At 44.1% G+C, this 15463-nt stretch overlaps 1 protein-coding gene across 1 annotated transcript in view; it reads right to left on the bottom strand.

The window, feature by feature from the left end:
- Positions 1-15463, bottom strand: part of PLB1 (phospholipase B1) — a 110280-nt gene that overhangs the window by 1672 nt on the left and 93145 nt on the right. Inside the window, exons 49-56 of the mRNA XM_073556339.1 lie at positions 11812-11863; positions 11320-11400; positions 7386-7451; positions 7132-7226; positions 5654-5735; positions 5147-5245; positions 3917-4012; positions 3699-3773 (exon numbers count right to left, since the gene is read on the bottom strand). Of these exons, the coding sequence (XP_073412440.1) occupies positions 3699-3773; positions 3917-4012; positions 5147-5245; positions 5654-5735; positions 7132-7226; positions 7386-7451; positions 11320-11400; positions 11812-11863 (646 nt within the window). The remainder of the gene's footprint in view (positions 1-3698; positions 3774-3916; positions 4013-5146; positions 5246-5653; positions 5736-7131; positions 7227-7385; positions 7452-11319; positions 11401-11811; positions 11864-15463) is intronic.

Raw genomic sequence — 15463 nt, 5'->3', positions numbered from 1 at the left:
CTGCACCAGCAGAATAGTGAGTGCAGCTCTGGATTGTAATACAGGATGTAACTCAGGATCAGTAATGTAATGTATGTACACAGTGACTGCACCAGCAGAATTGTGAGTGCAGCTCTGGATTGTAATACAGGATGTAACTCAGGATCAGTAATGTAATGTAATGTATGTACACAGTGACTGCACCAGCAGAATAGTGAGTGCAGCTCTGGATTGTAATACAGGATGTAACTCAGGATCAGTAATGTAATGTATGTACACAGTGACTGCACCAGCAGAATAGTGAGTGCAGCTCTGGATTGTAATACAGGATGTAACTCAGGATCAGTAATGTAATGTATGTACACAGTGACTGCACCAGCAGAATTGTGAGTGCAGCTCTGGATTGTAATACAGGATGTAACTCAGGATCAGTAATGTAATGTAATGTATGTACACAGTGACTGCACCAGCAGAATTGTGAGTGCAGCTCTGGATTGTAATACAGGATGTAACTCAGGATCAGTAATGTAATGTAATGTATGTACACAGTGACTGCACCAGCAGAATAGTGAGTGCAGCTCTGGATTGTAATACAGGATGTAACTCAGGATCAGTAATGTAATGTATGTACACAGTGACTGCACCAGCAGAATAGTGAGTGCAGCTCTGGATTGTAATACGGGATGTAACTCAGGATCAGTAATGTAATGTATGTATACAGTGACTGCACCAGCAGAATAGTGAGTGCAGCTCTGGAGTGTAATACAGGATGTAACTCAGGATCAGTAATGTAATGTATGTATACAGTGACTGCACCAGCAGAATAGTGAGTGCAGCTCTGGAGTATAATACAGGATGTAACTCAGGATCAGTAATGTAATATATGTACACAGTGACTGCACCAGCAGAATAGTGAGTACAGCTCTGGAGTGTAATACAGGATGTAACTCAGGATCAGTACAGGATCAGTAATGTAGTGTATGCACACAGTGACTGCTTTCTGTCAGTTAGTCAGCAACCAGTGATCTTGAACATAGAGAAAAAAACTGTTAAAATAGTTTACCAGTATACATGAGTCAAGGCTTAGACAGTACTGAGCACTATGTGTGGGCTTTTATACTGTAAGGAGCACTGTGTTGGGCCCATTATACTGCATTACATGAGAGTTTTATACTGTATGGATCACTATAAAGAGCCATTGCACCACATGGAGCACTTTTGTGGGGCCATTATATTGTATGGAGCACTATGTGGGGCCATTTATTATAGTGTCTGGAGGACCATGTGGGGCCATTATACTGTATGAACCACTGTGTTGGGCCCATTATACTATATGGGGCACTAGCTGGGGTCCATTATACTTTGTGTGGCGCTATGTGGGGCCACTGTACTGTATGGACCATTGTGTGTGACTCATTATACAGGACTGGGCACTATGTGGGGCCATTATACTGTATGACGCACTTTGTGGTGTCCATTATACTGTATGACGCACTTTGTGGTGTCCATTATACTGTATGGAGCACTATGTGGTGTCCATTATACTGTATGGAGCACTGTGTGGTGTCCATTATACTGTATGGAGCACTGTGTGGTGTCCATTATACTGTATGGAGCACTATGTGGTGTCCATTATACTGTATGGAGCACTATGTGGTGTCCATTATACTGTATGATGCACTTTGTGATGTCCATTATACTGTATGGAGCACTATGTGGTGTCCATTATACTGTATGGAGCACTATGTGGTGTCCATTATACCGTATGGAGCACTATGTGGTGTCCATTATACTGTATGGAGCACTATGTGGTGTCCATTATACTGTATGGAGCACTATGTGGTGTCCATTATACTGTATGGAGCACTATGTGGTGTTCATTATACTCTATGGAGCACTATGTGGTGTTCATTATACTCTATGGAGCACTATGTGGTGCCATTATACTCTATGGAGCACTATGTGGTGTCCATTATACTGTATGGAGCACTGTGTGGTGTCCATTATACTGTATGGAGCACTGTGTGGTGTCCATTATACTGTATGGAGCACTTTGTGGTGTCCATTATACTGTATGACGCACTTTGTGGTGTCCATTATACTGTATGGAGCACTATGTGGTGTCCATTATACTGTATGGAGCACTGTGTGGTGTCCATTATACTGTATGGAGCACTGTGTGGTGTCCATTATACTGTATGGAGCACTATGTGGTGTCCATTATACCGTATGGAGCACTATGTGGTGTCCATTATACCGTATGGAGCACTATGTGGTGTCCATTATACCGTATGGAGCACTATGTGGTGTCCATTATACCGTATGGAGCACTTTGTGGTGTCCATTATACTGTATGGAGCACTATGTGGTGTCCATTATACTGTATGGAGCACTGTGTGGTGTCCATTATACTGTATGGAGCACTGTGTGGTGTCCATTATACTGTATGATGCACTTTGTGGTGTCCATTATACTGTATGATGCACTTTGTGGTGTCCATTATACTGTATGGAGCACTATGTGGTGTCCATTATACCGTATGGAGCACTATGTGGTGTCCATTATACCGTATGGAGCACTATGTGGTGTCCATTATACCGTATGGAGCACTATGTGGTGTCCATTATACCGTATGGAGCACTATGTGGTGTCCATTATACCGTATGGAGCACTATGTGGTGTCCATTATACTGTATGGAGCACTATGTGGTGTCCATTATACTGTATGGAGCACTATGTGGTGTTCATTATACTCTATGGAGCACTATGTGGTGCCATTATACTCTATGGAGCACTATGTGGTGCCATTATACTGTATGGAGCACTATGTGGGGCCATTATACTCTATGGAGCACTATGTGGTGTCCATTATACTGTATGGAGCACCATGTGGTGTCCATTATACCGTATAGAGCACTATGTGGTGTCCATTATACTGTATGGAGCACTATGTGGTGTCCATTATACTGTATGGAGCACTATGTGGTGTCCATTATACTGTATGGAGCACTATGTGGTGTCCATTATACTCTATGGAGCACTATGTTGTGTCCATTATACTGTATGGAGCACCATGTGGTGTCCATTATACCGTATAGAGCACTATGTGGTGTCCATTATACTCTATGGAGCACTATGTGGTGTCCATTATACTGTATGGAGCACCATGTGGTGTCCATTATACCGTATAGAGCACTATGTGGTGTCCATTATACTGTATGGAGCACTATGTGGTGTCCATTATACTGTATGGAGCACTATGTGGTGTTCATTATACTCTATGGAGCACCATGTTGTGTCCATTATACTGTATGGAGCACTATGTGGGGCCCATTATACTGCATGGAGCACTATGTGGTGTCCATTATACTGTATGGAGCACTATGTGGTGTCCATTATTCCATCTGGAGGGCTATGTGGGGATTACAGTTGGGGAATCATACTGTGTTGGGGTCTCCATACTTTGGTTGAGGTTGAGAGGTGGTACAGTAGGGTCATCATACCGTGCATGTGGACAACCCCTTTAAGTTTGTTTCCATAAGGAAAGGTTCATTGTTATACTTGATATTAAGGAAAATCTTCCTCAATTGTAGACTTTTTTTTTTTTTAATAAATATTGAGTTTGGCCCTCAACCTTGTCCAAGCTTTTATTGTTGGCCCTCTGTATATCTGAGCTGGATGCTCCAAGCTTGGTTATTATCTCATACTATTGTACTTACGTTGGTCGGACAATTTAGTTTGGAGCGGCTGCGGGTGAAGTTGTTGTAGCTCAGTTTTTGGCCTACTGGCTCTATCTGAGGAGAAAACAGAGGAGGAAACGTCTCATCACACGTTCAGTCAGATATTTGTATTGGAATACAAGTCAACTGGTGAATTTCAGGTATTGTGATTCGGCTAGGACACATGTCACATGTAGAGCGCCCCCCGCAGGAGTTACCATGTTGTTCCACAGGGCGATGGCCATCTCAGCCTGACCTCTCTCTGAGAAATGGAAGCAGTCTGCTGCGAAGTAGGAAATGTCCGGTACACCGTCCTGCGGTAAAGAGACGACATCTGAACATGGTGCACACTACTCCTCCAGGACTAATCCAGAAATCTACACTAATCCTCCAGGACTAATCCTGAGCTCTACTCTACTTCTCCAGGACTAATCCAGAAATCTACACTAATCCTCCAGGACTAATCCCGAGCTCTACTCTACTCCTCCAGGATTAAACCAGAAATCTACAGTACTCTTCCCTGACTAATCCTGAGCTCTACTCTACTCCTCCAGGACTAATCCAGAGCTCTACTCTACTCCTCCAGGACTAATCCTGAGCTCTACACTACTCCAGGACTAATCCAGAGCTCTACTCTACTCCTCCAGGACTAAACCAGAAATCTACACTAATCCTCCAGGACTGATCCCGAGCTCTACTCTACTCCTCCAGGATTAAACCAGAAATCTACAGTACTCATCCAGAACTAATACAGAAATCTCCACTACTCCTCCAGGACTAATCCAGAAATCTCCACTTCTCCTCCAGGAGTAATCCAGAAGTATCTACTACTCCTCCAGAAGTAATCCAGAAAGCTCCAGGACTAATCCAGAAATCTCCACTACTCCTGCAGGACTAATCCAGAATTCTCCACTACTCCTCCAGGACTAGTCCAGAAATTCCGCTACTCCTCCAGGACTAATCCAGAAATATATATTACTCCTGCAGGACTAATCCAGAAATCTCCATTAGTCCTGCAAGACTAATCCAAAAATCTCCACTACTCCTCCAGGACTGATTCAGAAATCTCTACTACTCCTCCAGGACTAATCCAGAAATCTCCACTACTCCTCCAGGGGTAATCCAGAAATCTCCACTCCTCCTCCAGGAGTAATCCAGAAGTATCTACTCCTCCTCCAGGAGTAATCCAGAAATCTCCACTACTCATCCAGGACTAATCTAGAAATCTACACTACTCCTGCATGACTAATCCAGAAAATTCCACTACTCTTAAAGGACTATTCCAGAAGTCTCCACTCCCCCTCCAGGACTAATCCAGAAATCTCCACTACTTCTCCAGGACTAATCCAGAAATCTCCACTCCTCCTCCAGGACTAATCCAGAATTCTCCATTACTCCTCGGCCAATATTCGCACTCTTCTCAGTGTGTTTCATTGATGGTAACTTACGCCGTCCACGGGCACCACAGTGTTGGTGAAGAATGGTTGAGCCACCACAGCAAAATCTTCCCGATCTTTGAATTTTTCGGCCAGAGCCGCTACATGCACCTGATTATAAGAAGAGGAGGAATGAGAAAGTTTCCGTTATTACAGATCACAATATATGATTCTTGAACAGCACTGCAGCCCCAAAATCTGATGTTTACATTCATTCTATCTGTTTTTGGGAAAACTAGGACAGAACTAATTTAGCTATTAGTGCAGCTTTTCCACCGAAGCCTTTCCCAGATTGTAGAAAGACAAATCTGCACGAGGTGCTATAAGGCTTATGATTGTACCTCTCATTAATGGTCAGATTTGCGGTGACGACTCGGGAATGTTTGGTGACAGCCAGATACAGATTTATAAGACTATGCATATGACGCGCCCCCTAGTGGTGAAGTTCAGCTGTGTGGCTACTCTGTGAGACCCTCCCTTAGCAGAATACGATGTATGTGACGTTATCTCATTACCCACCTGCAGATCTCTGTTATAGGTCTTCATTTCAGTGTATTCTGGGGATCCTTCTGGAGGGTTAATGATACAAGGACAAAAATTTCTGTAAGAAGAGAACACAAATCCTTCATTATTTAGTGCATAAATGTAATTAAGAACCTTCTCATTTATGCAATAAGGACTGGAAATTAATTTGACTGGATTTATCCACCTAAATGAGTATGACGGGAATGTGTCATCATAACATGACCCCTGTTTAAATCAGATTTATAGGATAAATATATTTTTTAAATGTTGTCATTTTCAATGAAACTATTATATAAAAAAATCTGAAATCTTGCAATTTTCACACTGACCAACGAGGCTAATACTAGACTCACACTTTCTATTCCGTACGGAAGATTTTTCAGCAGTCTCATTATCATCACAGACCACATTACAATGAAAGGTAACTCCACTATATACAGTAGATAACACAGGAGCCATCATCCGCAATAGATGGTGTCACAGCTCACCTCCTCCTCCTGTACAATGACTGATAACACCTCTATATACAGTATATAACCAAGGATCCACCATTCACAGTAGGTGATGTCACATCTCACTCCCTCCTCCTGTTCAATGACTGATAACACCTCTATATACATTAGAGAACACAGGATCCACCATTCACAATAGGTGATGTCACAGCTCACCTCCTCCTCCTGTACAATGACTGATAACACCTCTATATACAGTAGATAACACAGGATCCATCATTCACAATAGGTGATATCACAGCTCACCTCCTCCTCTTTCTGTACAATGGCTGATAACACCTCTATATACAGTAGATAACACAGGATCCATCATTCACAATAGGTGATATCACAGCTCACCTCCTCCTCTTTCTGTACAATAGCTGATAACACCTTCACTCAGTGTCATTTTCGGACATTACTTTCCTTTATAGAGTTTGCTCCAATGTAGGGGCAGCAAAGAAACATGGGGAGGGTAAAGGGGATGTATCCTGACGGGGGTCTGTAAACGATGATAACGCAATGTAGCAAAGTGTCTTTTTGGGTGCAGCTTATGAATGGGGGGGTTTCAACCTAAATCATTAAAACAATGGTGGGGGTTTCACCTCTAGGACCCCCAATTATCAGTCCTGTGACCTATAATTTACAATACAAGCACCTTCGCCTATCTGTGCATGTGACGCCCATAGACTTCAAAAGAAAGCCTTCTAAATACGAACGACTGCCCTCACAGCAGCACAGAGGAATGTTGGGAAGACATAGTAAGTACATTCTAGATTATTTTTGTGAGTTTCTTCCAATTTTTCTCTGTTTCTTCTCACGGTCTTCATTTTTCAATGCACTTTATTGGGTTTGCTACCCATAGGTGGCAGTAGAGCGACCGCTGTCCATTGTCGGGATGAGCGCTCATTTCCATACTCTGGATCCCTTACTGATTCCAAGATACCGGTGAGCAGATCACATTGCGTCACTGACACTTACGGCTTTAAGAGGCTGCAGCTGATGGTCTCGCTTTTGATGTCACGCAGTCCTTCGATCTCCATGATTTGCACCAGGTTCACAAAAGCGCGAGGAATCTATATGGAAACAATGAAGTACTGACCATCGTGGGAGATGTGGGTGAGCATCCTGTGCCCGATGGAAACGTAGTCACGCCTAAAACATATAGGACCGTACAGCAGGGGATATCTGTAGGACGGGGTCAGGGGTGTCAGATGTGAATGTCAGGGCCGCACCTGCTCATAGAAAATATTCACTGCGGTCTCCACATACTTCACGTGATTGGTCACAGAATGGCGCTCCTGGAAAAAGAAATGCAATGATGTCATTAATTATCTCAACACTCAAATATTCCTGTTCTGGCAGCTTAAATTAAATTCTAGAAGAATGCGGCAGCTTACATTTAAATTCTCGAACGCGGCAGCTTACATTTAAATTCTAGAAGAATGCGGCAGTTTAATTTAAATTCTAGAAGAACGTGGCAGTTTAAAGTTAAATTCTAGAAGAATGTGGCAGCTTACATTTAAATTCTAGAAAAACGCGGCAGCTTACATTTAAATTCTAGAAGAACGTGGCAGTTTACATTTAAATTCTCGAAGAACGCGGCAGCTTACATTTAAATTCTAGAAGAATGCGGCAGTTTAATTTAAATTCTAGAAGAACGTGGCGGTTTACATTTAAATTCTAGAAGAACGCGGCAGCTTACATTTAAATTCTAGAAGAATGCGGCAGTTTAATTTAAATTCTAGAAGAACGTGGCGGTTTACATTTAAATTCTAGAAGAACGTGGCAGCTTACATTTAAATTCTAGAAGAACGCGGCAGTTTAATTTAAATTCTAGAAGAATGTGGCAGCTTACATTTAAATTCTAGAAGAACACGGCCGTTTACATTTAAATTCTAGAAGAACGCGGCAGCTTACATCTAAATTCTAGAAGAATGCGGCAGTTTAATTTAAATTCTAGAAGAACGTGCCAGCTTACATCTAAATTCTAGAAGAACGTGGAAGTTTACATTTAAATTCTAGAACGTGGCAGTTTACATTTAAATTCTAGAAGAATGCGGCAGTTTAATTTAAATTCTAGAAGAATGTGGCAGTTTACATTTAAATTCTAGAAGAACGCTGCAGCTTACATTTAAATTCTAGAAGAATGCGGCTGCTTACATTTAAATTCTAGAAGAACGCGGCAGCTTACATTTAAATTCTAGAAGAATACGGAAGTTTATATTTAAATTCTAGAAGAACGTGTCAGTTTACATTTACATTCTAGAATAACGCGGAAGCTTACATTTAAATTCTAGAAGAATGCGGCAGTTTAATTTAAATTCTAGAAGAATGTGGCAGTTTACATTTAAATTCTAGAAGACCGCTGCAGCTTACATTTAAATTCTAGAAGAATACGGAAGTTTATATTTAAATTCTAGAAGAACGTGGCAGTTTACATTTAAATTCTAGAATAACGCGGAAGCTTACATTTAAATTCTAGAAGAATGCGGCCGTTTAATTTAAATTCTAGAAGAACGTGGCGGTTTAAATTCTAGAAGAACGTGGCAGCTTACATTTAAATTCTAGAAGAATGCGGCAGTTTACATTTAAATTCTAGAAGAACGTGGCAGTTTACATTTAAATTCTAGAATATCGCGGAAGCTTAAATTTAAATTCTAGAAGAATGCGACCGTTTAATTTAAATTCTAGAAGACCGTGGCAGTTTACATTTAGATTCTAGAATGACGCGGAAGCTTACATTTAAATTCTAGAAGAATGCGACCGTTTAATTTAAATTCTAGAAGAACGTGGCGGTTTAAATTCTAGAAGAATGCGTCAGTTTACATTTAAATTCCCGATCCTTTAGTTCTAAGGGGAGAGAAGCGGGTGACAGGGTGGTCTGGTAGCGGCTTTATTTCTTATAGCGCACACATGAAGGTTTGGTGGGGCGTTCACAATGTGCAGGTGTGAGTAGTTGTCAGTTTTTGCTCTTATTTTATTCCCGCTGTTCCCCTGTGAAGGATATTTTTCATTTTCTTCTAATTCTGCCAATAGGGTTTAAGAACTATGGGCCTTTTTATTTAGTGTAAATTTTAAGGGTCTTTACCAAAGGGGCGTGGCTCACATGGTAATTATGCAGAGAAGCCTAAAGCCAGACGATCCTGAGAGCCACGCCCCCTGGTTAAGAAAAACGTTTACCATATAAAAAGGCCCCTATCTCAGGAACTGTATGGTGGATGTAAAAAAAAAAAATCCACATTAGATGTGGGGATATAATGAGCACTGTATGGCGGCATCAATTGAGCAGTATATAGCAGTTTTAATTAGGTAGTGCAGGGGATTAATTGAGCGCAGGATGTTAGCATTACTTCAGCAATAAATGTGTATTAAATGAGCCCTTAGGGTTAGTAATAGAGCGCTGTATAGCAGCACGTAATTCAGCATTAGATGGGTGCATTAATTGAGCACTAGGGGGATATTGAGTGAGTGGGACACCCTCAAACCCAGGGCTGTGGGGTATTCGGTACTGGGCCCAATGAGCTATAATGGGAGATGTCACGGCAGCTGGGACCCGGCCCGTGGCCCTGGGCGCCCTTTGTAAAAGGCGAATGTTCAGTGTGCTGATGGTAGTGAAAGTTTATAAGTGATTTGTGACGCCACCTGTGGTGTTCGGCAATAGAAATGTAAGCCGACGCTGCAGACAGATCCTCTGGGACAGATGGTGTGGTGCAGCAGTGATGTTATAGCCCTCCACAGGCAGGGCTGTAGTCCCAGGGCAGAGTAGGTGAAGTGACACTTAGATGGTGTAGTGTCAGGCACAGAGATGTAGCAGTGCTGGGCAGGTTGGTGCAGGAATAAGTGGAGGACACCAGGGCTTGTAGTTCCAAAGCTTTACTCACAGTCTGTTGTACAAACAGGTGCCTGCTTCCTTGTCATGTCCTCTGGGTCAGGGACTCAGTCAACCTCCAGGCCAGATGGAATACTCCCTTCCAACACTCCACCAACATATGTGCCTTTCTGAACGTCTCCTCTTATAGCACCTTTGAGTGAAGCACTCCTAGTACTGAGTTACACTGGAGTTCCTCCTGACAGATGTTCCTATGAACTCTACTTGTACGGCAGACAGCTGTAGCCTGCTTCGGGGACTCCTTGCTACTCAGTCCCGGCTCACTATCCAGTTGCTGTTGTGCCCCCAAGTCTTGTGTGGGAATAAAGTGGTCACTACTTCTATTCCTCCGGTGTCTGCTGCAGGACCATTAGTATCCGTACAACCCCGGCCTTGCGCTTAGAACTTGAGAAGGGTTCTCCTCTAACCCTGGTCCTTGTTCTCTTATTCTCCTCACGTTCCGTGCTAATCCTTCTTCCCAATGGAGAATCAAGCTTCCTTTCTCTGTCTCTTTCCTGTGCCAGCAGACCCAGATCACTGTGGCCTGCTGCAGCACTTCCTTCTTCCATCCCTCTCCCGGGGATCTTCTCTGTCTCACACTCTGACCTTCTACATCCTCACTCACTGACTGAATGAAAGACTGACTCAACTCTTCCCACTCTTTTGTGCGAACTAAACTCCACTCACCTCCCAGCACGTTTTGTGTTCCAAGCAGGGAGCCGCCGAAGGTGCTTTGCTACACTACTTTGTGGTGTGGGGTGCAGGTGTTGGAGCGTTGACAGGTGTTTCCACCTTACCTGGATGGTGGGGAACCACACCTCAGGAGGAGGTGCAGTACCTCTGTGGCGACTGAACCCTCAGGGGCGCCACATGAGCACTGTATGGCAGCAATAATTCAGCAGTATACGGATGTATTGAGCATAGTATGTGGGTATGAATAAAGAAATGTCAGAGCCGAGCATTTCACTGAGTCCATTTCCAGGAGGAATAACGGAGGGACAGCACAACGCACGGTTCTCACATTTTACTGCAATTTCTGGGGTAAAATGATAGTAGATGTGTTGGGCCGCTCTTGGCCTGAGCCCTTCACTAGATCCCACTCATTGCTTTGGAAGGTGGCAAGGAAAAGTGCAAAATTATAGAAGGCGGCCACGTGCCAAAATCTGCGACTCCTTTTCACCAGATAAATTTACTGCAAACAACAAAATATTTCTCCCCCTTGTGAGAGATTTCTTACTTTTTATTTTGAAGTCACAAAAAAACTAAATGACCGAGAAACCTGTGGCAGAATCACTCACCCGGTCCCGACAGAACTGGCAGAGGTCGTTACCGCCAATGAAAAGTGTGATCAACTTCCAGTCTTCATTAAAGTTAATTTCCTGAAGATGGAAAAGAATCAGAGTCAAATATGGACGGTAGTGCAGAACGCTTATATTACACACCTATGGCGGTATTATTAGAGGAAATCTGATTACTAGTGCAGGCAGAGATGGAGAGTGACACACGGTGTCTGCTGCCAGGCTGCATTCACTCCTCCTGTGCTGTCAGCCAAGAGCAATCCAGGCCTGCTGACCGACAGCTACAATACACGTCCTAACCAAAGCCAAGCTTCACCCCAGCACGAGGCAGAGGAGGGAAATCTACCAGAGACGCTCCTAGAAGCCATGTGCAAGGAGCAGGGAGCTGAGATATGAGGAGCCGTCTGCTGGATCTCAAGAGCTGAACCCTCAATCTGTGTAATCACCAGCAGCAACTCCATAAGAGACTGCCCAATCCCAAAGAACACTCACAGTGCTCGCCTTCAACTTCTGTACTAGAGTTTCAGCTTGATTTGGCATATTCCTATTAAAGAAAAGAAATAATGGGTCATTATCACGACATAAAGACAAAGCCGAGAGCAAAAATAACAACAATTGTGAACAAAAAATAACATACATAGGAGCAGTGTTATCTAATATATAAAGCTCAAGTGTGTGTATGTCCGGGATTGGCATCCGCACCGTCGCAGCTACAGCCACAAAATTTGGCACAGTCACACGTCTGGACCCCGAGAGCGTCCTAAGCTATGTTGTGAGGCGAAATTTTAACCCCGCGCGTTCCAATTCACCAAACAATTTTGCCCCTATCTACATAATGGGGAAAAAGTGTGTATCAAGCCCCGCCCCTCATTGTGATGTCATAATGGTTGACTATGGGATGGAGGATGTGTGTGATGGGTATATGGGCACTGGACTATGGGATGGAGGATATGTATGATGGGTATATGGGCACGGGACTATGAGATGGAGGATATGTATGATGGGTATATGGGCACGGGACTATGGGATGGAGGATGTGTGTGATGGGTATATGGGCACGGGACTATTGGATGGAGGATGTGTGATGGGTATATGGGCACGGGACTATGGGATGGAGGATGTGTGTGATGGGTATATGGGCACTGGACTATGGGATGGAGGATATGTATGATGGGTATATGGGCACTGGACTATGGGATGGAGGATGTGTGATGGGTATATGGGCACGGGACTATGGGATGGAGGATGTGTGATGGGTATATGGGCACTGGACTATGGGATGGAGGATGTGTGTGATGGGTATATGGGCACTGGACTATGGGATGGAGGATATGTATGATGGGTATATGGGCACGGGACTATGGGATGGAGGATATGTATGATGGGTATATGGGCACGGGACTATGGGATGGAGGATGTGTGATGGGTATATGGGCACGGGACTATGGGATGGAGGATGTGTGATGGGTATATGGGCACGGGACTATGGGATGGAGGATGTGTGATGGGTATATGGGCACGGGACTATGGGATAGTGGATATGTATGATGGGTATATGGGCATGGGACTATGGGATGGAGGATATGTATGATGGGTATATGGGCACGGGACTATGGGATGGAGGATGTGTGATGGGTATATGGGCACGGGACTATGGGATGGAGGATGTGTGATGGGTATATGGGCACTGGACTATGGGATGGAGGATGTGTGTGATGGGTATATGGGCACTGGACTATGGGATGGAGGATATGTATGATGGGTATATGGGCACGGGACTATGGGATGGAGGATATGTATGATGGGTATATGGGCACGGGACTATGGGATGGAGGATGTGTGATGGGTATATGGGCACGGGACTATGGGATGGAGGATGTGTGATGGGTATATGGGCACTGGACTATGGGATGGAGGATGTGTGTGATGGGTATATGGGCACTGGACTATGGGATGGAGGATATGTATGATGGGTATATGGGCACGGGACTATGGGATGGAGGATATGTATGATGGGTATATGGGCACGGGACTATGGGATGGAGGATGTGTGATGGGTATATGGGCACGGGACTATGGGATGGAGGATGTGTGATGGGTATATGGGCACGGGACTATGGGATGGAGGATGTGTGATGGGTATATGGGCACGGGACTATGGGATAGTGGATATGTATGATGGGTATATGGGCATGGGACTATGGGATGGAGGATATGTATGATGGGTATATGGGCATGGGACTATGGGATGGAGGATATGTATGACGGGTATATGGGCACGGGACTATGGGATGGAGGATATGTATGACGGGTATATGGGCATGGGACTATGGGATAGTGGATATGTATGATGGGTATATGGGCATGGGACTATGGGATGGAGGATATGTATGATGGGTATATGGGCACGGGCCTATGGGATGGAGGATGTGTGATGGGTATATGGGCACGGGACTATGGGATGGAGGATGTGGGATGGGTATATGGGCATGGGACTATGGGATGGAGGATGTGTGATGGGTATATGGGCATGGGACTATGGGATGGAGGATATGTATGACGGGTATATGGGCACGGGCCTATGGGATGGAGGATATGTGATGGGTATATGGGCATGGGACTATGGGATGGAGGATATGTATGACGGGTATATGGGCACGGGCCTATGGGATGGAGGATGTGTGATGGGTATATGGGCACGGGACTATGGGATGGAGGATGTGTGATGGGTATATGGGCATGGGACTATGGGATGGAGGATGTGTGATGGGTATATGGGCACAGGACTATAGGATGGAGGATGTGGGATGGGTATATGGGCATGGGACTATGGGATGGAGGATGTGTGATGGGTATATGGGCATGGGACTATGGGATGGAGGATGTGTGATGGGTATATGGGCATGGGACTATGGGATGGAGGATGTGTGATGGGTATATGGGCACTGGACTATGGGATGGAGGATATGTATGATGGGTATATGGGCACTGGACTATGGGTTGGAGGATATGTATGATGGGTATATGGGCACGGGCCTATGGGATGGAGGATGTGTGATGGGTATATGGGCACGGGCCTATGGGATGGAGGATGTGTGATGGGTATATGGGCATGGGACTATGGGATGGAGGATGTGTGATGGGTATATGGGCACGGGACTATGGGATGGAGGATGTGTGATGGGTATATGGGCATGGGACTATGGGATGGAGGATATGTGATGGGTATATGGGCATGGGACTATGAGATGGAGGATGTGTGATGGGTATATGGGCACGGGACTATGGGATGGAGGATGTGTGATGGGTATATGGGCACGGGACTATGGGATGGAGGATGTGTGATGGGTATATGGGCACGGGACTATGGGATGGAGGATGTGTGATGGGTATATGGGCACGGGACTATGGGATGGAGGATGTGTGATGGGTATATGGGCACGGGACTATGGGATGGAGGATGTGTGATGGGTATATGGGCACGGGACTATGGGATGGAGGATGTGTGATGGGTATATGGGCACGGGACTATGGGATGGAGGATGTGTGATGGGTATATGGGCATGGGACTATGGGATGGAGGATAATTATAATTTGCTATAGCTAACCACAGTTAGTTACTATGCCCGGGCAGCGCCGGACTCTTCAGCTAGTAGTAGTTATATTCTTGTACATAGGAGCAGTATTATAGTAGTTATATTCTTGTACATAGGGAGTAGTATTATAGTAGTTATATTCTTGTACACGGGGCAGTATTATAGTAGTTATATTCTTGTACATAGGAGCAGTATTATAGTAGTTATATTCTTGTACATAGGGAGCAGTATTATAGTAGTTATATTCTTGTACATAGGGGGTAGTATTATAGTAGTTATATTCTTGTACATAGGGGCAGTATTATAGTAGTTATATTCTTATACATAGGGAGCAGTATTATAGTAGTTATATTCTTGTACATAGGGGGTAGTATTATAGTAGTTATATTCTTGTACATAGGGGCAGTATTATAGTAGTTATATTCTTGTACATAGGGGCAGTATTATAGTAGTTATATTCTTGTACATAGGGGCAGTATTATAGTAGTTATATTCTTATACATAGGGAGCAGTATTATAGTTTTTATATTCTTGTACAGTATATAGGG

The sequence above is a fragment of the Dendrobates tinctorius genome, unplaced genomic scaffold, assembly GCF_039654945.1.
Source record: "Dendrobates tinctorius isolate UK_male_01 unplaced genomic scaffold, ASM3965494v1 ptg000232l, whole genome shotgun sequence".
NCBI lineage: Eukaryota > Metazoa > Chordata > Amphibia > Anura > Dendrobatidae > Dendrobates > Dendrobates tinctorius.
This window is presented reverse-complemented; position numbering and strand designations above follow the sequence as displayed.